The sequence below is a fragment of the Acanthaster planci genome, linkage group LG21, assembly GCF_054643075.1.
Source record: "Acanthaster planci isolate LZ-2023a linkage group LG21, COTS_SCS, whole genome shotgun sequence".
Taxonomy (NCBI): Eukaryota; Metazoa; Echinodermata; class Asteroidea; order Valvatida; family Acanthasteridae; genus Acanthaster; species Acanthaster planci.
In genome coordinates this window covers 5,147,474-5,172,671 of record NC_141797.1, presented here as the reverse complement: position 1 = coordinate 5,172,671, position 25,198 = coordinate 5,147,474, and the positions used below count along the sequence as shown (strand labels likewise).

Here is a 25,198-nt window from a genome sequence, read left to right as displayed (position 1 = left end):
CAATGTTGATTTGTCCATTATGAAATTAATTGTTTTGTGTACTAAAAGACTTGAATTATTTTTTTCATCTTAAATTGACTCATTTGGTGCACATGAAAGGCTCAACACTACTTTGAAAAAAAATGAATATGACATTTACATCAAAGTATTTCGAACCTCAGTTTTAAGTCCCCTTCACTCATTGCTTGTATTTGTTAATTTCAACTTAGTTATTTCTTGCACAAAAGGCTGAACAGTATAAAAAGAGCAAAACCACTGGAATATGAGGAATTAACATTCAAACTGTTTTTTATGGAGTTTTGTTGCTGGGAAATGTACTTTTGAAGTACTATTGAAAACTACCATATTTGAGGGTAAAGTGATAGTCGGCGCTGAATACCCCGCTGATCCTGGCTTGTCATGGATAGGTATACTGTAGATTTGGGAGTCAAGGAATGACTAGATATCTGCAGATGGCTGATGCTTGTGGTAGATAAGTTCAGTCGAGGATTTGATACATTGTACCCGGCAAGGGTACAAAGCTTTTATACGGCTCTCCTGTCAGTGATCACGAAGGCCCTGCTTATGTTTCTGGTTTCCTCACAAGAAGTACATACGGCTAGCTTCTTGTAGATTCATGAATGCCTCAATAGTCTTCCAAATTCATTCCCTCCTGGAAGAGATCTGACAAGCAAATGCCCAAGCTGTTATTGCCTTGAGACAGAATGATATCACGATTGTTAATATTACACACTTTCCTCGTGGTAGTGGGGGCGAAAAGCGCACATAATAGACCTCATGCCGGGATAGAGAATTTGTCCTCGAAATTCAACGGCAATACAGCTAAAAGAGATCCATTCTTGCCTATCCAGGGGAAGAAGGAAATGCCATCCTGTGCTTATTTGCAGAAGCTCTTTAAACAAAGCAGGATGTAAAATGTGTATTTGGGGTAAATGAATGACAAGATTTTCACAGATTTCTGATAGATTTGTTTGTGAGTGAATGCCATCATTCAAATCTATGCTGAATTTACCATCGGCTACACAGGCAATCCCACCAAGAATTAAGTCCTAAAATATGTGTGACAAAAAATCAGGTCACGGTACAAAATAAACATCCTGTTTTTCAGTGAAGACAATCACCAAAGAATTGCAATGCTTTCATTAAGAAGATTACAAAGAAAGTGTTCATTGCAACCAAACAGGCATACCAGTACGGTGCCTTGGTACTTAAATATTGATTAGCTGTGTTTCCATACATGCATACAAGTACAATTATTTAGGGCATTTATTTCAGGTAGCGTATTTCCACTCCGCAGTTTCCCTTATGTAGAATTTTAAATTGCAACTTTTCCAACGGCGTTTTTTTTTAATAATATTATCAAAATTCAAACGTAGTCAACAGCCTCCCTTATCATAAGACCTTGACCAGACCTAGAATTATGACCCTTCCCCAGTAATAATGGACTTTCCAGGCATGCCATTTTGAATTTAAAAAGACTAACAAATTGCCATCTTTCTAAGACTGTACAGTTTTTCAATTGTCAATGTGTCTGAAGTGAAAAACAAGAAATCTTCTGATCCCAGGCAAAGTTGCATGCCTGATTTTCTTATTCAGATGTGATCGGTCTCAGCGGTGTATCAAACTCCAAGGACGACTCAACTGAGTACAAAACGTTAGTTGTATTACCACTGATGAATGGTAATTCATCAGTTCTTAAAATAATATATACACTTCCCTATACAGGATACAGTGGTACTTTATAGCAACCTGCAACCTAAGGGCAAAATGCGGCGTCTTCCCTGTGAAATAACTGTTGGAAACATACTTTGAGACTGCTTTAGAAAATGCTTAGCCTGCAGTCACAATTATCCTACGTCGTGCTTTGACACGTTTTTAAGTGCTAATAGAGATGGTGTATTCTGTTTATCAATGTTGGAGAAAATCTTTTTTACTAGCTTTCATGACCGTTCTGAGATTTTTCCCAGCCAACTTTGTAGCAATATTAATCATTTTTAAATGGTTTCCGACAACTGTTCCGAAGTCGCTTTTCTTTTTGTTGTTATGAGTATTCCATTTTGTGTATGTGCTTTCTGTTTCATTTGATGGTCGCTTCATTCTTCCCAAGGATAATTCATCTTCATTTCATGGCATTCTTTTGGCTCATTTAGTTCTCGTATTTTGAACAGAGAAGCCTCAATTTTGCAGTATTTGTGTAAAGAGTGAGACACAAAAGTGCCATTTTTCGAATTTGTCAACATAGGCATACGGTTTTCGAAAGTTCAATGTCCACTTATGATTGTGAAGAAGGCCATAATAATTTCTTTTAAATGTTTGCCTCTTTATTACACCATTTTCACGAGTTCTGATCTTTTCAAAGTTTCCTCTTTGTTCGCACATTATAAAGTGTTTTCCTCTCCAAAAAATCTTTGTGCATTGTTTTAATGAGCACCGTATGGAATTTGATTCAGAAAGTCCCTATTGTGATATTTTTGCGGTTTTCAGGATCCTTTTTATGTTTCTGTTTGTCTTCAAAACAATTTAACAGTTTCGATTGAGAGATTAAACAAAAAATTCTATAATTCCCCACTAAGTATATATCTTTCCATCTTGAGACAACTTTTTTTCCAAATGTTTGAATGCTTATCTGTGTTTGTTTATTTATAATCTGGAAATTTGTGAAGCCACTTTTATTGAGTTCGGTACGTATGGTGATTTAAGCCTTAAATTTGACTACGGTCAACACTGACTGCGCTTGTTACGAGTGATTTATCACCACTGCAGACATTTCCACTGCAAAGTTAAGCAGATTCACCTCGGTATGTGCAGCTGCCTTTCTATCACCCATCTTCCGTTGCTAATCTATGTATGATGGAGTTGTCTTTTAAAATCCACAACCATTAATACAGCTCAAGTCACTTGTAGACAAAATTTCATCTGTTAAGACTTATGGATGATCGAATTCTACATTTGCATGCCCGAGAACGAATTCACATAACCGAACAAATGTCCAACACTTTACCAAGTGAAATCCAGAATGAAGCATTGACAGACGTTACTAAAAACTTCAAACACCCCAGGACACGAAGAAGCAACCAACTGATGAACACACTCCGCGATCCAGTACATATGAAATCTTATTTGTAGCAGCATCAGTTTCTTACATTTACAAAAGCAGCAGGAGAAATACAAGTGATTGAACTCCAAAACATGTTAATATTTGGTCACTGGAAACTGTTGCAAACTGTTGCATGAATATATAACAAACTGTCCCTCGGTAATAGAACGTTAATATGTTTGTATCGAGGCTATTGTCAAGCTTGCCTGAAACTGTCATTTCCAACAGAAGCTACCCTTTCGTTTCACCTTTTATGACCGTTTATAAGAGTATGCTGCAGCAAGATCACTTATATTGACTTGCTGAATAATATGTCGGCTATTCGGCAAAAGCTACACGTCAAGAACCTAAATGCCTATCAAGCAGTACATAAGCTAACTGATTAAAACAAGACAAAGAAAGAATGAGAGAGGTGTTTATATGAACTATTTATGAGTCCACAGCATAAGATTATCACATTGCCAACGAATCAATATAGGCCCATGCACAAAGACCAAACATGTCGGTATCACGGTTTATCCCGCTTTAAACTCAAGGGTTGCAACCTTCACTCCGCCCTATCAATAACTAAAAAATAATAACTAAATAAATTACATTAAATGTTAATGTTGTTGGGTGGTAAGCAATTTCCTTAAGTCTAAAACTTATCCAGGCTCATTTTTCAACGCATCCGGTAACAGGATGTAGATTTCAGCGCACAGCTCTTTTATTAGTTTATTGGAAAGTTGCATTTTTACAATCATTACATTAGAATCTTCAGCGCTCAAAATGCTGTTTTGCGAAACATTTTTTTGTTGTCACTGATAATCTTGACTCTTGAACATGACGTTAAATATTTGGTTACTTTTTGGTCTTGCAATTGGTCCTAGGTTGCAAAACTTAGGCACTTGTGTATTTAGACAATATGTGTACATTGTCCGAGTACTGATTCTTTAGTTAAACATTGACAAAGTTTTAAAACTATAAAATGCTTCATATGGAATACCCTGCGCACGTACTGGCTGAAAAAAATCTAGTAAGGACGTACCTAAATAGAACGTCCATGGAAACCACTTTGTTTTTTTAAGTTATACGGACAGTTCCAAACTACAGTCTTTGTTCTTTTAAAAGATTCGTCTTTTGGGGTAAAATCTTATTTATGTATTTGCACGACAATTGATTGTGTAGACACTGGTCACCAAATGTTTTCGTGTCACCTTGTATGTAGCCGAGAATGAACTTGTAAACTCACCCTTTTTTCTGAGCAGCAGTGGTCTGTACGCATAGGGTATTCCTCAGCAAGTACTTTGATCTACACTTAATTATTCAAGATGAGTAAATCTTTATACACATTAATAACGTGATGAGGGCCTAAGGCAACCACATGAACGTGCGTTTGTACGGTGAGGTCACCTTAAAAAGAGAAGGCCCGTGCAGCAGCAACCATGGCAGCCATGGCGACCACGCTAAAGGTCACCGGGCCTGCGCCGTTGCAAAGATTACCATCACAGCACAGGTTGGCGCATACTTCAACACCAAGAACAGTCTGACAATCAACATCGACACAGAGCTCCGAACAGCCACGGGTTACGCTGAGGGCTTCACCGTCCTTTTTGCTGGACGATTTCTGTCACAAAATGAAGAGAAAGAGTAGAAAAAAGGAATTTTGCTTTCTCAAATACATGTATCTTACTCAGTTTTCGACGTCCATCGAACTAATGTGTTCAAGTTTAAAACAATTCGAAAAAAAATCAGATATTATGGCATTAGGGGTAAGATGATCAATCCGATCAGAATCCAACTAAACAACGCCAATCCGATCTGAGGTCAAATTTGGATCCGAGAGGCCCATCGCATAGACGCGCTGCCAGTAAAATGGTTTGTACTGACCGTGCACTGTCCATTGCAGGTCACCTTCGAGACCCCACTTCCGGACCCAAAAGGGTCTGCGCAGCTCTTGTCGCTTCCCAAACCAGTGGTGTAGCTACAAGAATAGCATTCCACGGCGAAGGTGCTACCTGTATTTTGACGCAAGGAGATGAAAAGTCACATTAAACATGTATTTTGTTCCACGGGTGTCGCTAGAGGGGGGTGTCAAGGGGTGTCAACCCCCCCCATGCATTAAGTTAGTTTTGGCGGCAAAATAATGGTCTGTCCTCAAAATTAAAACAAAATGTCAAGTAGCAAGTAGGTGTCGGACTAGGGAATCAAACTACAGTACATTCTTGTGGGTGACGGTCCGTCAGCAAATTTCATGTGGCATCCCCCATTCGAAATGGTCTAGCGACGCCCGTGTCTCGTACACACAGAGCACTGTAAGTAGTACAACCGGTGGTGCACTGATAAAATATGTCGGCACCGAAGGGACACCAAAGATGTTAAGACTACGGATTGGCAGAGACAGGTGATGCTTAGATTATACTGATTATGGTTTACTCGGATCAGCACACTGCCTGAAGATGCCCGTCATCTGTTTGGAGAATCAGTGAATTAGTTTAAGACCAATTTACGCCGCCGCAGTTGCGCTGTCAAACAGGATTTCCATTCAACGGTAGATTGAGGTATTACTGCACGGTCGCAAGAAATTTGTCAAATAGTAAGTGCATGAGCGCACGACTCACCTACAGCACACAGGAACAACAATGCAACGAGGGCAGCCTTCATGGTAAGTAGGTGATTTCCTGGAGAATTTGCACTTGCGGGAATAGAATCTTTAAAAAAAGAAATGCCAAAAAATATGAATTTATTCTGAGTCAGCAAAATATTGTATAGCTCTTAGAATGTCAGTTATGAGACTCGGGACCTTTGAAAAGACTACCCTTTCCCAAGACTACCAATCTTGAATAATTATTGCTACCGTCTTTATTTGCTTGTGTTACTCATAAGTATGCCATAATAGGTTTAGGTGTGTAGCCACTGGTCGTTTGTTGAACATTTCGTTTTAATACAAGACCATACACCAATCGGTTGCACAAATCGAGCAGTTTGTTGTGACGTCTGAGGTCGTTGTTTGAGTGTGCAATAAGGGCGTCACGTTACACGATAGGCGCTTCACCATCTCAAAAGTCTCTATTAATATCACAGAATCCACCGCATCCAAGTCGTGAGCCAGGTCCGATTGTCCAAGCGAACTCCGGGTCCATTCGCGAATGGGTTGCTATTGCAAAACACAAACATACAACCGAATCCCAGACAAAAAGTACAATGTGAACATACGCAATACATGGGTGATGTCTGACCAGAAAGAGGTCAACTTGAAAATAATAAACAGTTCTTATAAAGCGCATGATACTGTAAGTCTCTTTATGCTGCATTATCATTATCCCCGCACATTGGGCTCACGTGATCCGAACTTGAAGTAATTGCAGGAGATATCTTTCAGTTGGAATGCTACACCTATAATATCCAAATAGCTTTTAAGTTATTGTTCATTCGCTATAAAATCGTGCGTCAGGGATGGATTCGTAACCAAGTTATTCTTTAGTCAAAATTGTGTTTTGGAGTCCCAAAATTGAAATTTGTGCGCAACCATTTGTTGCTCTTTTAGGCCTTTTTATACACTTTTGAAAGGGGAATGATACAGAAAACATTGTCAAATATTCAAAATCTCAAATTTCACAAAAAGAATCCCCTCCTTTTGAAGGGAGTGGCGTGGCCCTCCTTTGACCTCTGCATCAGCCAATTTATCTTGTCAGTGTTGCTAATTAAACGGAAAGGTCGGGCATCCTGCTGACAAAAATCAATACTACGCATGCAGCCATTATTAGTCAACTGAACCACGATGTTGGAACACTCAAATATTTCCCAACGATTCCTTGCGTCCATCCTCCCACGCAATGATCAATAGTCTTATGTTATGATTTTCACCTGTACCATGAAAAGTGGATAATAGAAAGACCAACGTCAAGGCACCAAAAAGTTTTCACGTGATACTTTGTTACAACACGACTATTTTGACACAACTATCATCTTTCAACAATTAAGTTTCTACAAAAAAATTAACCTCCCGACGTGCATACGATCTTTGACCTCCCGAGCAGTTGTAAAAAATACACAAAGAAAAAAAAAATACACCCCAACATATTCAGTGCTCGCTCATCAGCATTAACCTTGAGACACTGTCAAAACAAAACGCTACAATTTTTTAATACAATAATAATGCTTCCCACAATTGGGTCTGCTCTTTCTGTCTTTTGCGTATACCTGTGACTGGTAAAACTATATGACCATCGCGTGCAAAATACTGTGAAAATCTCACTCCGCTATAAAACACCAAATAAATAAACTATACTTCCATATACTAAATGTAAAGACAAGCCTCTTCAGAAGTGAAAAGGGGCAAATGATGCAACCAAGCTTGACATTTCAGCAAAACTTTGCCAACCAATGCGATTAGAGGGCAATGACATTGATGGTCTGTGTTCCTTCTAAACTTGTTTGCATAAACTTGATAACAACACAGACAAATTACAATCGTTGTTTCGTTATTGAAATATTTTTACACTGACACGAAAAAATTTAGGTTCGTTTTCGATTTTCTTGCAAATTTTCCCTTGTTTTCCATAATTCTAAAGTAAAACGATAAAAAATCCTCACTTAACCCTTTTCCGTTTTAACTCGACCATACAGACCATTTAAATGTTCGTGGTACTGTTTTATTCTTGTTTGAACACAAAAAAGGAAAGCTTTGATTTTCTTGAATGGGCCTCTTGCCACTGAGTTTTTATCATTTCTTCCAAAGACAACACTCCTGGGAACAGCGCACATTTCGCACAAGGTCTTGTCAATCAAATGACATATACGTCATGGAAGAACGCAGTCTTCGGCACCTTAAGACCAGGTACTGGACCTTACTCTCAAGGAATACTGAAAGTAAAAGGATAAGATACATGCAGTAACAACAATTTTCTAAAGCAAACCAAACAGCGCGGCTAAGAACGTATAGGATATTTCTCAGAGCATCATTTTGAAATCGCTTTCGGGAACATGCTACAACTGCCTTAATTACTGGAATTTCACTTGATTAAAATTACGCCGAAGCCATTGATTATCGTCACGTTTTAAGGGTGCACTGCCCAATTCAAGGGAAATTCTTGGGCAGGCCGAGGCGCTCAAAAAGTACCCCTACAGTTTATTTGGAAAAGAGGAGATTGTGTGGCTCAAGAATTTGTGGGATTGTAAAAGAATGGCCCAGAATGAACTCCCTAGATTCAAGGGCTCCCATCCCAGGGCGAAGCATAGAAAAATGCCACTGAAAAATTGTCCCAAGAGCCTGAAAAGGTGGAGGGATGTCATTTGAAAAATGGCCGCTCACAGACTTGGGAACGTTCACTTTTTGGAAGGTGAGTTTGTTTTGGGTGGATAATTAAAAATTTCATCGGTTAACCTACTAAAAATTGAAAATCAATTGAGAGCTGAATGACCCCAGAACACTTTGTTTTTTGTTTGAGAGGCCTGAGGGACTTCGGTTGCCCGCACCGGGGCTGCAAACGTGGTCGATTTTACATTGTCTTCGATGGGGCTTCAATTAGTTCAGTGCACCCTTAAGAGACAGGAATTCATCGCCTCGGCTTACTAGGTCAAAGTTGACGACCTAAAGTGACCGCCAGTAACGATTTCCAGGAATGGTGTCACTTTACCGTGACAGTTGAAAATGGGTTTGCTTAAACTTACATTCCATGTCTAAATGGCCTGAGGGAGCGAAAGTTCAAACCATGGTCAAATTGCATACCGCACAAGAGCGGATTTCAGACTCGGAACCAAATTTTTGGAGAGACCAAACTTTTCGGGGAGGGGGTCAGCAAATATTTTGATTCTTCATAGCCTCTCTGATGGCTGAGACTACATTTTGATCTCCTTTTAGGGCGAGGGCATGACCTCGCTAGCCACTGGAGCTAGCCTTGTCCTTCCGTGGAAAAGATCATTTTAAAGAGGTTCATACGTACATGTACACAGAGGCAATCACACCTTCTTGAAATTATCTCATATAGAAAAGTTCATATTGGATTTAACCAACGAACTGAGTAAGTATACCGTATTGTTACCGGTCCCTTTGGAGAATCGGGATCACGTTCTTTTCTCGGCTATGCACAGCTTGGCCAGACAGGGTTACATTTGGCATTCAACCAGTTATTCTACCTGCTTTCAACTTTGCGCTGGTAGCTACTTCCGCTTTCCCACACACCGCGTTCATTGCCAAGGTCGTCCGGCTAAATTACAAGCTGAACCCGCCTTTTTATCCTTGCATGCTCCAAGGACATACCCTTATCGATTAGTGTCTATTCCCGCGCTCAGTTCACGTGACTGGTATCAGCTCCTGGTAGCACCGACTGGTAAGAGCTCCTTCGGTCGTGATTCGGTTAGACAATTATGTATGATAATATGTCCGAGTAAACTAGGTATCTTCTTTCACAGGGTTAAACCCCTACATCATTTCACATCCACTCATGGCCTCTCTGTTCAAAAATAGATTGACTAGATTTTTCCCGTTTGGTGGAATTATTTGATGACTGAACATGCTTCAAATAGACAGACACGTTTCGTGCACAAAAATGCAAATTAATTTTACGATGTTTCAGGGCACCAGTGTTGTAGTCGAGTCACCGAAGTCGCGTCCGGGTCCGAGTCCCGAGTCCCAAAGCCTCAACTCCAAGTCTCGAGTCAAAAACCTCGAGTCCGAGTTACGAGTCACAAGTCATGAATCAAGTTGTTCAGCCAATTATTCTAAGTGTATCAAACCATAGAGGAACATCCATTGTCAGTTCGTTGTGTGCTATCTGTTTTGCTTATGCTGATTAATTACACACATTGCAAAAGCTAGCACGGGTGCATACAAATAAATTTTCGACGGCATATACGGTAAATATGTTTAATGAAAATACATGACTCGAGTCACGAGTCACCAAGCTCAAGTCCGAGTCATCATGGTCGAGTCCGAGTCTTTATCCAATGTGACTCGAGTTCGAGTTCCAGTCATGAAAAAATGTGACTCGATTCCACCTCGACTCCGAGTCCTGGACTCGGTCATACAACACTACATGGCACTGTGTCATTATCAGCGAGGCTCGCTAGACCAGACTATAAGTAGTATAAAGGGATTATTCCATTCAGTTACATTAGTTCATAACATTTGTGAAAAACACACAACAAAATAACTGACGAAGTGCAAACATCTGGCTTCACTGTACAAACTGTAATGCAAAATTGACATCAATATGGGGTAGGCCTACTCTACCACCACTAGAATCGACGATGTGAGGAGATATGAAACAAGCTTTCATGACTAGAATACGTGTAGGAAAGCAACATTACTGTGACTTTCCACCTTTGTGGCAGTAAAAGGGAGAAACGTCAATAGTTTGGTTTTATGTAAATAAGTTTGCATACTCATGAGCTAAAACATGGTGTTATCCAAGGCAGAACAGCTGTGGCTCCTTAGCTCTTAATGTTTATCATATTTTTCTATATTTCCTTGGAGAAAGTTTCGTTTTTTCCTCACTTGAAAATCGTGTTAAGCAGCTTTTTGAACAATACAGACGGCCAGTTTTCTTCAAAGCTTTGTCGGGGGTAATTGTGAAGGACGAATTTTTGTACTCTATTCTTTTTGTCTCTGAAATGTCTTGATGGAAGGATTTCCTCAGAATGGAAAAATTGTCACCTTTTGGTTACTTTTTATGAAAAGAAGCACCGTATTGTTTTCATTGTTGTAAACAAAGTGATATATATACAATACTTTGAGCTGAAAGTCCACCGCATTGTACGGTCAAGCGATTCTTTTTGAGAAAACGGACTTCCACAGAAATTGACAGTTTGGTTTGTTTCCAGACTTGTTCTTTTAGGGAAACTAGTTAGTACATGTCTGACAAATGACGTGATATTATCCCCTTGTAGCTCCTTAACCCTACAGAACCTGTGCGGCGTCTCCCTCCGCCGACATTTTCTCCGATATCATCGCCGACAACGTTTTTTTTTCACGCCAAACTTTCAAGAGTTTTCCAGTACATGTACGATATTAAATGCACCGAGACCACCGAGATCTTGATTCTAGCTGGCACTACGGCCAGAAAATGGCGGACTCTTTAAAGGTTAAAACTCAGCATGGTGACTACGAACTACGAACTCCCCCGAACTCATATTTTTTCGACCTCACATATCACCAATGCCAAAACAGAGAAATAACTTTGCATAGCATTTTCCTATGTGCAAAGAATTAGACCTAGCTATATCTCGCATGAAACACCTCTAGAAAAGATAAACCTTTTCGAGTTCCTTCTGACTTTCGACTGTCTTTCAAAATTCTCCAGGAACTAAATGACAGAGGCAGATATTACAGCTTACTGCAACTGCGTTATTGTGGATATTTTTTGCAGGAATATCTTTGGAACGTACCGGTTTTGGTGTGTAGATCTTGCTTGAACTGTAGAGCTGCTTGCGCAGTGTTGGTTGACTGAGGCTACAGGCAACGACTGACAAAGCGATGTCCCCACTTGTTTTTTTGGGTGTGTTGGTTTAGGGTAAGCTACCTTGCGCACTTGATATGACCATGACAGCCAATAACAACCCGGCACGAGGCACGCGATGCAAATAAGCGGAAGCTTGGTGACGTCCTGATTGGATTGATTTTTTAATATCTTCTTTTTTTTTTAGCAAGAGGAGACGGAACTAGCTGCCGAAGCCAAGTTAGCCAATCCGAGGCTGCGATTCTATCTTTTCTTGAACCTTTGGGTGGCGGTGCATAGTATGCTGACAATAATGTTATACAAGTCTTTGCAGTAACACGGAGTGGTGTCGTTGGAAACAGAGACGAAAACTATCTGCAATTAACAAATCGCCTCCTTGACCCCTGATGGTATATTTCTGCTTTTAAAACGTGTTTGTCACAATTTAACCGTCTGATGCCTATGGCACGCACTGCTCAACGTTCATGGATTCACTTTGAAAGTCATTTGAGGTGAAACGATTACCAATAAAACTGATAATTATAATAAAAACAACACCAGTTTCTGAAATTTAATCTCAAGTATTTATAGTTTAGTCTAAAATATTATAAATATTCTTAAACACGCGCTTGTTGCTATAATAAAGGTAGCTATTTTTACCCTTATTTAAGATCAATACTTGTGTTACAAAGCCATAATGTGGACATAATCGTCGGACTCCAGTTTTGATTTTCCTCTTTCTTGCGAAGGGCTTTGCAACCATAGACCCTTAACCAACCGTAGACCCTAATAACCTCTGTTGTTCAAAATCCATATCTGATTTGGGCACATAAGTTCACATTTCATATCTGATGTATAGGGACATTCCATTATTTTCCTGAGCTGTATCTTATTAAATGGGAAGAGAAAACTCATTTACTAGCAAAATACGCTCTTTTATCACTCTGCCTTCAATAAATCTGTCCTTCACTTCAACTCCTTTTCATCCTCTATAATGTGGACACTGGCACATAGGCACCGATACCCCATTACAGTCAAGCGAATTATCAACACGTAAACTTGCATGCTTAATTATGCATTCAAGTTCATGTTTTAATAATTCGCTTGCGCCTTCCCGAGGAAACGGAGTTGTATTTGAGTAACCGACAATACGGGCGATTCACAATAGTGCGCCTCTATGAGTTTTGCGATGCGTGGGCCAATCACAACTTACGATTTTTCGACCATATGCGAACGCGCAGTGGGGTCAACATATTTTGCGCATTGTGGTCGAGTTTGGGCGGTCCGTTCTTGACACGGGTTTCGTGTTCTCGAGCTCGAACGGCGGGAACACGACCGAAGAACACTGTTCTCAGAACAGAATCACACCACCTCCTCGTCAGGATTTCACACGAACACACGGAAAAATTCGTGCGATTTGATTTTTGAACAGCCGCAAAAAGTACCGATATGGCTTTAAAAAGCCGAAGACAATGTTTTGCAAAATTAACATTTATAATTTTCCATGACAGAAATGAATTTTTTAAATGGAAAAGAAGTAAGCCCAGTTATCCAACATTAACTGCCGAAGAATGCTCAAGGACGCTGCCATGTTGCATGTTGCTTGCCACAAATAACAACTAGCGCTAAGAACCGGTTGTACATTCCTGGCGTTCGAGCGACCGACCAACGAACAACAAATCGAGCTGTTCGTGAACAAACGAGAACAAGCCGCCCGAACTCGGCCCCAAATGATTGGCCAACGCGTTAAAACTCTTGGAGGCGCACTATTGTGAAACGCCGGAATTCTTTGTAGTTGAGGATGCACTTTGAAACCTGAAGGCATGGCCGTGGGAGTTGCGACATGAGTGTCTCAGTTGTTGGAACCAATATGGTGGCTTAGGCCTAAGTGTCCTTGCACATGGACAAGTAGCACAAAATAGCTTCATGCTGTACTGCACACATAATGAACAGCCATTTTGGTTCGACAGTCTGAGGTTGGCGCAACTCTTTCTATAAGCAGCTCTGCCTGAAGGATACAGGCCACCAATTCAAACCCCATTGAAAACAATGTTAAATCAGCGTTGTTCGGGGCTCAAAAGCCTTGAAGCCAGTATCCTGCAGGGTTTTTCAAACCCCCCAAAATCATTGTTTTGTCCTTAATCTTTCCATTTCTTTTAATTTTTGTGTAGTGGGTAAACCATTTTTAATCATCCACCATGAGGGGGGAACCATCTCTTGTTACAAACAAACTGTAGCAGCACTTTTCATGCTAACGATACGGGGAGAAATTATCACTTGAATTAGTGGACTGCATCTTGAAGTCGAAACAAGAACAAAATGAAGTCTACATATGGTCATTCTTCAAATGACACCCCTCTACTTTCGTGGGTACTGAGGATCATTTTTCAACCGCATTTTGAAGCCATTCTGCCCTCACATGAAGGCCCAAAGAGTCTTCACGGAGTTCATCGTGGAAAATATTCACACAATCTCATCCTTTTGGGGGCCAATCTCTCTGTATTTTCAAAGGAAACTGTGCTAGCACTTTTCGTGCTAATTAGCTGGCCAAAAATTATTACTTGAATTAGTGGACTGCAACCTGAAGGCAAATCTTCAGGTAAGTTCGGACGCTAACTCAATAAAAATTAATACCTACAGACCAGACAACAGCAGGCGCGAGAACGTTAATTTCAGGAGAAGCGCAATTTTTAAAAACCACGGGCAAACTGCTATCTCATTCCCAGGAGTTACTTTATTTGGCGCACTGCTCGACGACACAGAAGGTAGGTTGGGTAAACTTGGTCTTCAAACCTTTTGCACAGTTCTTGATATTATCTACGTGGCGCATTTTTCCCCCTCGCACTAAAGGGTGTTATTATCTAGGGACAAACGGCATGAAAGGTGGAATTATGATAAATTTCACACATCCCTGTTGTTTAAAGACTTTATAAAATGTGCATAAACTTGATTTGACACAGTTTCTCGAGTTTATTTGAAAGATCCCTTAGAATTGTTTTCTAAACGTTAAAAATAAGTAATCGATCAAGTTTTAACAAATATGAAGCTGAGGTTATCATCATCATAAATTTTGAAACGAAAATCATGTATACTGGATATTTCCTGAGAATTTTTGAAAGTATGTGACGAATGGATGACAATGGAGGTGTGGTTATAAATACAATTGATAAAACAGTAACTTTATTCCAGCACTACTGACAACTGTACAGCATAATGGTAAATTACATTTAACAGTATTTTTCAGTCATCGTTCATGCGTTAACAAACAGAATATCCGATTTTTGTTTAAGAAATTAACTGAAAATTAACCAGCACTTTCTCAAGCCACTTATTCACAAAATGCTTGAGCCCAACTCTGTAAGGCGCGCGTTAGCCTGTATTTGTAACAGTGCGGTGGTCGTGCATATACATGTACATATACAGTTGAAGTTCCTTCTGCTGGGAAAAGCAAGATTGCAAAAATAACAATGCCGATCAAGATACAGAATTTGTAGGTTAGCTTTGTAGTTTTTATAACTCTGCTAAGTAAAAATTGTTCACATGTGAGTTCCCCATAGTGTGCTGTTTTTCAAAGTTACATTTTTTTGTATTGTTGGTGGAGAATCCAGTAGGGAATATAAGTTTTGTGTGTGTGTGAAACCTTGCCAGAACTGCTTATTAGAGACCAAGTACCATTACTTTTTGGGCTGCATCGGTCACTTGCCACAACGTAATAAACTGAACTTTTTGGCCCACCGCCTGAGTCCGAGTAAGATTCCAAGTCCGACTCTCGTCCGTCCGAGTCCTTGAAAATAGGGACTTGAGTCCAAGCGCAAGGAATCAAAGGTGCTTGCGAGGAATTTTTACTCTCGAGCTCGATTGGATTGACGATGTCGTCCATCCAGTGCAGTGCAAGCCTCGTCCCCAGTGATTACTGTATTTCCCCCGCATAAGTTCTAATTGGGAAGGGAGTGAGGACGTGCTGCACTCACCATGGGGACGAGGTTGGTCCGGAGCCCCTGTACGCAGGATCCACAATTATCGAACGTTATAGGACGGACCCAAGTAAAAATCCCCGTAGGTGCGGACTGCGCGAGGGTTCCGGAAACTCGCTGCGTGACCTTTTATTTTCAGGCTCTATTTTCCCCATAAACTATGTTGTTATTGTACCTCGTGAACTTAAACTTGTTTCAGCCAGACAGGATAAAGAACCAGCATGATGGTGCTTATAAATCAAACAGAACAAAACTCTTGCTAGTTCTTCATTCTGGGAAAGGAAACTTGTGAAAGGGTTGTAGAAAGATTCGCACTCCCGACTGTACCCCCAATCACATCTCAAACAGCTCTCACATTTGTTACAGTTATACTCTAAATACATATAAACATAATACATGTTAGTATTTTCATGTGCTAGCTCGAAGAAAATATTACTGTTACAGATTCTGCCTCTATTTTGACTGTTGCTTCACAGTGCTAAAATGTAAGAAACCACCCCTTCAAACTTGTATTTTGCCAGAATTAGGCCCCAGGGCATGATTAGGGTGCAAAGACAGGCTCTGCATGTCACTTATTACACGATAATATCAGCCGGTGTTTGTACTTTCAATCTCTGCTTCAACTTCGTTGCTCAAACCGGGGACCCCAGAAAAGAAAATCTCAACTCTGCTTTTGTGTACAATCAGTGAACTATATAATTGGGAGTTCAATGGAAGAACAGAATGAATGTCGTCTGCACATTCTGGTAGCACAATGTACGTCCACACGCACACACATTGCAGTGTAGTGTCGCACAGAACGTTTGCGTACGCGTATGTCATACGTCACCACCCGGAAGTATTTCTCCCGTGATTTGAAACTCGCGTGCAATTTTGCACATTTTTCGTAAAGTCTTCATACCCAGTTACGGTAAGTAGAGTAGATAATGAAAGGATACTGGGTGTACAAAGCGGACATAAATTTCGAAAAGTATGTGGCTTAATAATGTTATTGCCCACTCGGTACAACTCTTAGTGACAATAATGTTGACGATTAAGAACTCTTTCCACAGTGTGACTCATTGTACAATATCATTACCAGCTGTGTGAGGGTCCACAGATATGCTAAAATGTCCGTGCTTATTATATACCATGTACTGATCTGGATCTCGAATAGTGATTCCACCGGATGGTTCACTGACACCAGCATGGAGCAAATCACCTTTGCCGTCAATGATCGAGATCCAGATTCGAGTGAAACAAACAGGCCCAAAGTATATAGAGATATTGGTACCACGGCAAACATCGCTCATGTTCTCGCGACCTGGTTCATGTGTATTTGTGGCCTATCACGCATCTAATCTCAACTAGTAAAATATCGCAATCTATTACCGATAAATGTGCGATTTCCCCAAGGATAGCGTGGTTCAAGTCAAGGACGTATGCACACCTTCTTCATGCTGTTGTCACTGTTCAAAATGGCGGTTCACAAATGTACCGGCCGTTGCTGCCATCCGGATCCGCACACACATTAGTACAGTTTTTGTACATTTCAGGAGCGGCAACCATATCTGTGAAGTTCGGGGTTTAGCCACGAATGCCATAACCAAACTGGACCTTACTTTCCACTTTAAAAAATTTCCTTTAGTGTCCTGAACGAGAATGGGGTTTTTTCACAATATTTCCAGGAATCGAAGGATACCAATGCATTGGTACCCAAAAATGTATTTTATAGCACTCAAAAAGGAGAAATTAACAATTTTCAAAAAGCCGTAAATGTGCGGTTTTGAAGTACTGGTAATGTTCTGCAGGAATGCATTACACGCACACAACTGGTACCCTTGTGTTATATTGCGTCAACCCCCCCCCCTCGCTTCTTAAACTTTCGTGGCCACAACAGATCCTATCCTTCTGAAACTTTGCATTCCTTTTGAAAACGTGGATTGGGCAGATTACGTTCCGTTTCTTTCATGGTTAACACTACGTAACCCATAATGTCTATGGGTACGTAATTCCAGGCTATTCCTCTCAGTGAGTAGTTACATGAATCACACTCAATTTCATTCCTCTGCTAACGGTAGAGTCATATTTAAAAACATTTGGAATGTAAAAACAAACAATACTTTGGGATTCTTAATCTATGTGTTCGGACCTATTTTCTGAAGACGTAACATACTGAGCTTCCCCTCTCAACTTGAAGATTCGATGCCATTTGTCAGTCATTTAACTTTTCCTTTAACAAGATTTATCTTTTAACAAGACCATTTCTATACCTTTCTCTGGCTCCTTTGTAGAGCGCCGCTACACTGTAAATGAGTGAGAGAAACCATTGACATCTTGATGCCAGCATGAAGTTACTTCTACTCGCGATATTTCTTACCTCAACTGGTAATATTATTGTAGAAGTAATAATAATAGTAATAATACTTACAATGGTCAGTTCTAGCGCATTTTACGGAAAGTCTCTATGCGCTTATTATCAAGTCTGTCACAAAGCAGAAAAGACTGAGCATCCCTAATAAACTTGCATGCATTTAATCCCAATAACCCTAACATTCCTGAATCCTCAAATTCTAATGTGATTTTTTGCACACACCCTAGGAAGTTAGGGTTGGTTCTTGCCCATGGAGTCGAGGATTGGAGTGAAACATACGTGGACTCCATAGGCTGCGTGCGCATTCCTTCACTAGCCCCTGGTCGTGTAGAATACGAAAATGACGCCGAGTGGCTATACAGGATGAATAAAAATAAACGTAAAGTTCATCGTGGGAGCATTTAAAATGCTGCACACTAGCGTAAATATCCAAAAGAATGGGGTTTAATTATACAGTACCAGGGGTTAGATCATTGATCTTCATTATAAAGAAATCAGTGAGTTAGATCGCGCAATGCATAATGGGAATATGTCTGTGGATCGTACCCATGGGAACGAGGTTGTGTCGCCACGTATACATTCATGGCGCTGATTACCAAAGTGCGCGCGCGCAAAATTTGCACTTAAAAACGGCAAAGCATCAGACTATGTCTGATTTCGTGTGATCTGATTGCAAAACGAGGGATCATCTTTGTTAATGGATTTCCAGGAAACGGATTATAAATAATGAAAGTTTTCATGACAAATCCAAATTATATTAATTGTTTCATTTTTCAGTAGCATTGATTTTGTGCCCTGCCTCTAAAAAGAAAATGAAAAATGTGGTTTTAAATAACCCTCAAATTATTTTATTTTTCACCTGAAAAATTGAGTGTTGCCAAATTGGATCAATATCTATTAAAAAAACAGTTTTCCTGGTTATAAAAACTAGATTTCTATAAATTAAAAGACTGTTTTAATCAATTACACTAAAAAAATGATGAATCTGCTGGATAAAAATGTTTGTAAAATGAATTTGAACCAAATTTTCGCGCCAAATCGTGTGAATACAGACATGTTGTAATGGAAAAATACGTCACATATCTTATCTAAAAAAATTTATGTCCTAATAAAAACTTAATTCCCAGAGTCAGGAATTATTTATTGCTTTGTCAATCTGTTGGCAAAAAAGAGGACACCTGTTACTGTAGACGAGACCATCACCAGACCAATCACAAGACCATCACCAGACCAATCACAAGACCAGCAGGTGTAAGGCCAGTCCAAAGACCTTTTCAGTTCATGAGCTTGTGACTTTATTTCAAAATGGAGATCTTGTGTTAGTCTTGAGTCCAATCAAAAGAATCCTTCAACTGCAGAGTCTCCCTTTCCCCTAAAAAATTAGAAATTAAGTCAATGATCCTGGCTCTAATACAAATAATGCTACCCTTGGAGTTTTATCCGAGCAATATAGACCACTCTCACATCATACGTGTGTAGTCGAATTCGTTCAAAATGGGCATTTGTCTCATCAATTTTGAATAAGGGTGTTTTTTCTGCTCGTATTTAGTAGAGGCCGTATTAGTATCTGGTGTTCTAATAGCTGTGTGGGATTCCTAACACTGTGAATTATTGTTTTAATTTTGTACCGACGGCTAACCATAGTTTCAGCAGTCCCTTGCATAAAAAACACTACTTTGACGTCAAAGAGCAAACCCTTGTTGAAACAACAGGGCGAGGTCTAGTCTAATTCAAGTGAGAATTTCTGGATATAGCTCATTAGAATTAAAGTGGCCTCACAGTATCTTTTGAAAAAGGAGACTTTTTGGCTCCCAAAATGGTGACATTGTGTAAATCGTTGTCAGGACCATTTCCCTGGGTGTTGGGGCTTTATCTTAGAGCAGAAGGGCAAATAAATACGGTTGAAATATGGTCCCAAGTGCCCGAGAAACTTGAGGGCTGCCACTGGAAAATGGCTGAAAGTAGACCTCGGAAAAATCACCTTTGGGGGCGATTTCGTTCTGTGGAAATAATAACAAATATCATTGGTTAACCCACCAAAAATTGAAAACAAATTGAAAGATTAGGCACCAGGCAATAATTTAATTTGTGTTCACGGCACTTCAGGGATGTTGGTATGCATATTACTGAGCCCTAAACAGTGCTGATTTTACACTGTTTTCAATGGGGCTTGAATTAGAGGACTGTACCCAACAGCATCAGGGTGAACTATCTTGAATTCACCATAGCTGCTTTAAAAAAGTATTTTTGTAAGATCGAGGAATAGCACGTGCGTCAAAAGTCACATATTTTGTTTTTTCTTTTTCATATTGGCCCATAGGCACGTGTGCTGCTGCTAAACATAGACAAACTTGACAAACTTAGGCCTAATAAATTTACTCAGACCAGACAGTTTTTCCAATCGTGGCCACCATAATTATGTCCAAAAAGCTCATATCTTGTTCAACCTCGAGAGCACAATGCTTTCATTTCACTCCTTAATTTCCACTACAGGTGGCGTGGGGGCTATAGGATGTTACGAGTGCAGTTGGGCCTCTAACACTGGTGAAATGGCGGCCTGCAATGACCCCTTCGACAGGCCTACGGCGGTGTCAGTAAAAAATTGTTTTGGTTCGAGTGGATGTTTTGTAAGCCATGCATCAGTCTGACTTTCTCTCAAAGAAACAGCCAATTAGCCATCCTAGCTTGAGCTCGTAGTTAAATTACAGCACTTGAAAGTTCTTAAATTTATTACTGGGTATCGCGCTTGGAACTAAATTTTGCCACGATTTCAGGAACTTCAGCAATTTGAAAAAAGTATACCCGAAAATACTTGCGGAACTACGAAAAGTAAATTTTGTGACTAAAGCGGGAGGAGTTGTCTGCGGTTAAGTCACAAGACAAAAGGGGCTGTATAGCTGCAACAGGGCCTGCAAAACCAACCATTTCAAGGTAGATATACTGTGTGTCTGGGAAATGCGCATTTGCAGGGTTTTTTGACCTTACACCGACGGATAATAATAAGACGATTGCACCCGCTAAATCACGTTACTTATACTGGGTTTCAACCCCATTTTAACGTGTGTTTTGAGCGTTGTTCAAAAAATAATACAGCCAAATTCCGGTACAGTACCCAGCATATCAGTAGCCTGAATTCGGTAGGGCCGACCTGCCGTCGGCTTTATTTTTGCTAAGTGATACTTATGGAACACTTTGCTTTGGGTGGGCGCAATCGATCTATTAACACTGTATATCTAGTGCTCGTCCGAGAGCTTGTAAAAATGCACAAGCTTACTCGGGTGGGACTCTGACCCACGACCTCCTGCTTTCTAGTGCAGACGTCTGGACCACTCGACCAAGCATGCGGGGGTCGGCTTGCCGGTCGAGTCAGATGTATAGCAGTGGGTGTACCGCGAAAGCATTTCACGATGTACTTTGCGTCGGACAGATATTAAATTTAATTTACGTTTTTTTATTTGCCCTTACACCGAGGTATATTATCGATAATGAGTGCGGGCAAAAACCCGTCATTAAAATCAAAACCAATCGTATTTCACTTGAATGTGCACAAATCCGTATCGTCTAGTGTGTGACAGGAACATACCTAGTCATGTTTGCATGCTGCAGGGAGACATTTTTATGAATCCAACAATTAGAATAATTTTACTGAATAAAATTGTTCTTTCACGAATAGTGTTTTTTTGCATGTCATAGTAAATCTTTGCATCACCTACGGGTTCAGAGATACTTTGTACCACTGAATAGAACTTCCATTTACCATAAAATGGAACTTGTAAATTTACTGTCTAATGCATCATTCGATGTCAGTAGACCAGAGATACACCCTTCGGATAATGGAAGACTATCCTGGTGTTGTTTATTCAAAGTCACATTCCACGTTTTAGTATAGGCCTACTCTAACCCAGCGTGCACAAAATTTGATGGAATATAATTATATAGTCGCAGTCTCCCATTCCATTAATTACATGTACCAGCATTTTTTTCCTCTCCAGAAATCCGTTAGTACTGTTGACAACATCAACACGATTAGGAGAGGGTGCCAAACGGATCAAGACTGCAAGACGGAAACGTGTACTGATGGGACATGCAATTACTGCTGTACCGACGACAGATGCAACAGAGCAGGCGGGATGACCTTTAACCTTCCCCTTGTGTCTATCGCAACGATTTTAACACTAGCGTTCGCAATCTGATGAGATGAGAAAGAGAATTAAGCACAAACTTGAACTGACACAGTATCAGCGCTAGCAAAGGACCAACTCATTCACGACGTCCGGAGTGGCATGGTAACGAACTTCAGCAATAACACAAAATATGACGCGCTACATGGAGGACTCATATAACAGAAAACATGATTTCAAAAAATGAACATCAGCAGTTTACTGAAGTTTCTTGCACCATTAGAAAACATTTACTTACGACAAAATGTTGCTCAAGACCTAGTCAAGAAAAGTACGTAAGCCTACGGTATACATGCGCTTCTGAAAGTAATGTTCATTATTGCTTAGGAAAAAGAATGTTTCCCCCGTTCTTGTGTACTATCTATCTAAAACAACCCCTTGCTACACTTCGTTGATGTTCCTCATTTTTGGGAACAGATGAACTATATATATAACAGCCATTCTGTCTACATTTTAAATTTTTTTTGATACGTGCATGTATGCATGCTATTTTATCACTGTATCGTTCGTAGTTAGTGTCATCGTACAATATAACAATTATTCAAGAAGACAATACAGTATATAGAGACTGACAATTTTGAGAAGTTTTATTTGTGACTTTTAGTCCAGTTTTGCCTTATATACCAGACTGACCTACCTAACTATAATATTTAAAAACTGCGGTTCAATGCGTAATCGCTAATGAATTAACAATAGATTTTAAGTTCGCGTTTTGCCCTTACAAAACCCGAACTTAAAATCAACTCTCCCTGACGCAAAGTACATCTTGAAAAAGGTAAATGTATACACAAGTGTTATAGATTACATTATGCAAATGGTGTATAAAAGCGCAATGTTGGTTCATGTTGGTTTTTTATGTTGACTTGCCATAGGAATTATATTCTCTCATTTAGATTAACAATTAAAAATCAGGATCCGGAATTTTTCATTAATTGTTATTACCTGCTTCTCAGTATACATAATGCAGCAGGTACAATGTTAATTCATTGTATTTTGAAACCTGCTATTGAAGCCCCCACGATTTTTGTGTTTTAATTATGATTTGTCGTAGTTTCTAATCGTTCTTGTAATTCACATTTGTGTAACAGATAAGATCATGTTATGGGTACGTAAAAGCAAAAAATAACGAAGTTCAAGTAAGTTGTTTGTTATTTTAATCAAAGCTTTCTTGACTGAGTTACAGTATTTAAATTCCTCTTTGTCCAGCATTGTAATTTGCTACACGACACAGAAGTGCTTTCTACACTTTCCAAGATGTACTGTACTTTAAGGAACATTTTTGTCACTATGCAGCCACTATTTCTGTAGGTAGTGGATACCGCTGTTAACACTTAGCCTATAGTTGACTGTATCGGCAAATGGACAAAAAAAGAACCTGCATATGTTCCTAATTAAAGGGTCAGTGGTATGAGTGTTACTTTCGGAACATTTTTGTGCAGAGCTGTAGTGACTCGCGTCAATATGACTTGACTCGAGTCCGACTCTAGTTACATTTTTAGCAACTCGACTCTCAATGGGTAAATAACTAGACTCGTCTCGAGTCACTACGAACTAACGACTCGACTGAGTCCCCAATCAGAAGACCTTACTCGAGTGAACATTTGTGAGTCAAGCCCCCCCCCGCCCCAAAAAAAGTAAACCACTCTGCGATAAAAATATTCGCAGTGACTTACAGTGCCGGTTTATAATGTTCATGTCATGTGTTCATATCATCATGAGAAAGATGTGGTGTGACTTAACATTGTAGCAACCCAGAGGTTAAATCTAAAAAATGCCTCTAAATGACATTCTTGTTTTAATTTATCGTGTTGTGCTTAAATTTTGCTGTGCAAATTGACTTGACATTTTTGCCTCATGACTTGACTCAAGTCACCGCGTTGCAGTTATTTTATTCGAGTCAATACGTAACAAAGACTCGATTTTACTCGATTCACAAATATTAATGACTTGTTACAATAATATTCTGTTCTGTAAAACTTTGTTCTTTTTAATGCAATGTATGAGAAAATTCTATTTTGGCTGCTCTCAATAAAATAATGCACTTTTTCACCGTATGAATTTTCCATGCTTTTCTTGCTCATGATAAGGGCGCCGTTGGTGTCTGTTAGAAGAAGACGATGTTTTGTAATGGAGCTTCTTTTCAAATTATGAACCCAACGTGTTTTTAATGGAAAACATTAAAAGAATAATCAATCTCTTCTCTAAGAGTGGTGACTCTGAGAAGAACCGGTGACTTTACAACACCAGTTCCTCTCTGAACTATCACTCGACGTTTCGAGACTGAGTGCTTTGAAAATTCTTTGCACCGGCAAGTAATTCAGCTTCCAGGTAGCACATGTATGGTGTACTATTTACGACACACATTTCTCTCTCCCTAGCCTCCCTCCAGGCGACGCAACTACATGACGCGACGGCACGACGGCTTCCTTGCGTCGTGCCGTCGGGTCGCACCGTCGCCTTCTTGCCATTACGTTTGTACACACACGACGCGTCGCGCCGCCGCGTCCTGCTTCCTTGCCTTGTAGCATTTTTTCTCTGCCTAATCGTCGCCCCTTCCTTCGCCCGTCGTGTCGCACCGTCGTGCATCGCGTCCCCTATTACGTCGCCTGAAGCACGATGCGACGCACGACACGACGCGATACGTCGTGTGCTGTCGCCCTTTGCTTCGTAGTGTTTATAGAGGTCGCCTTTAGTGTTTTCTTTCATTTCCTTCCTCCATCCAGCCCGTGCTTGCACAGTACATGCCGTACGTAGCAGGCCTTGATTTTTTTGTTTTCTTTCGTGCAACTTTCTCTTTCATTGAGAGTGAGTTGTTGAAGAAAGCATTTTTCCACGACTAATCAGCATTGTCTTCAGGAAATAAATAACATTAACGACAGCCACAACAGCGTTTTAGCTTCTCCTGCTCTAATTCTGATCTTTCTAATAATTATTTGTAAATCCATTTCAACATATAATACATCAATCATTATTACATGCTTGCAACAATGCAAAAAGGAGATCTGATAAAAAAATTATGCGCGTGGCCAAACAGAGTTGAAGAAAAGACACCATCATAATGATTAGGATCCACAGTGTTTTATTAAGAATTACGGACTAATATCATTGAAATTGTGATGGTGATGAAGTTAATGCAGGCGGAATGGAAACTACCTAAGCCTATGGTCAAACTTGCA

General features: G+C 39.9%; 2 protein-coding genes across 2 annotated transcripts; one reads left to right on the top strand and one right to left on the bottom strand.

Annotated features, from left to right (window-relative positions):
- Positions 1-3,098: 3,098 nt before the first annotated feature.
- Positions 3,099-11,624, bottom strand: LOC110989410 (uncharacterized). Its single transcript, XM_022253782.2, has 4 exons — positions 11,465-11,624; positions 5,698-5,787; positions 4,967-5,094; positions 3,099-4,703 (listed from the first exon to the last, which is right to left on the bottom strand). Exons 2-4 carry the CDS (start codon positions 5,738-5,740, stop codon positions 4,491-4,493), a joined length of 384 nt encoding a protein of 127 aa, XP_022109474.2. The 5' UTR covers positions 5,741-5,787; positions 11,465-11,624; the 3' UTR covers positions 3,099-4,490.
- Positions 11,625-16,240: 4,616 nt separating this feature from the next.
- LOC110989409 (uncharacterized) lies at positions 16,241-24,076 on the top strand. The gene is made up of 4 exons (XM_087131326.1): positions 16,241-16,398; positions 17,762-17,855; positions 20,335-20,468; positions 21,834-24,076. The coding sequence occupies exons 2-4, from the start codon at positions 17,816-17,818 to the stop codon at positions 22,032-22,034; spliced, it is 375 nt and encodes a 124-aa protein (XP_086987452.1). The 5' UTR covers positions 16,241-16,398; positions 17,762-17,815; the 3' UTR covers positions 22,035-24,076.
- Positions 24,077-25,198: the final 1,122 nt, after the last annotated feature.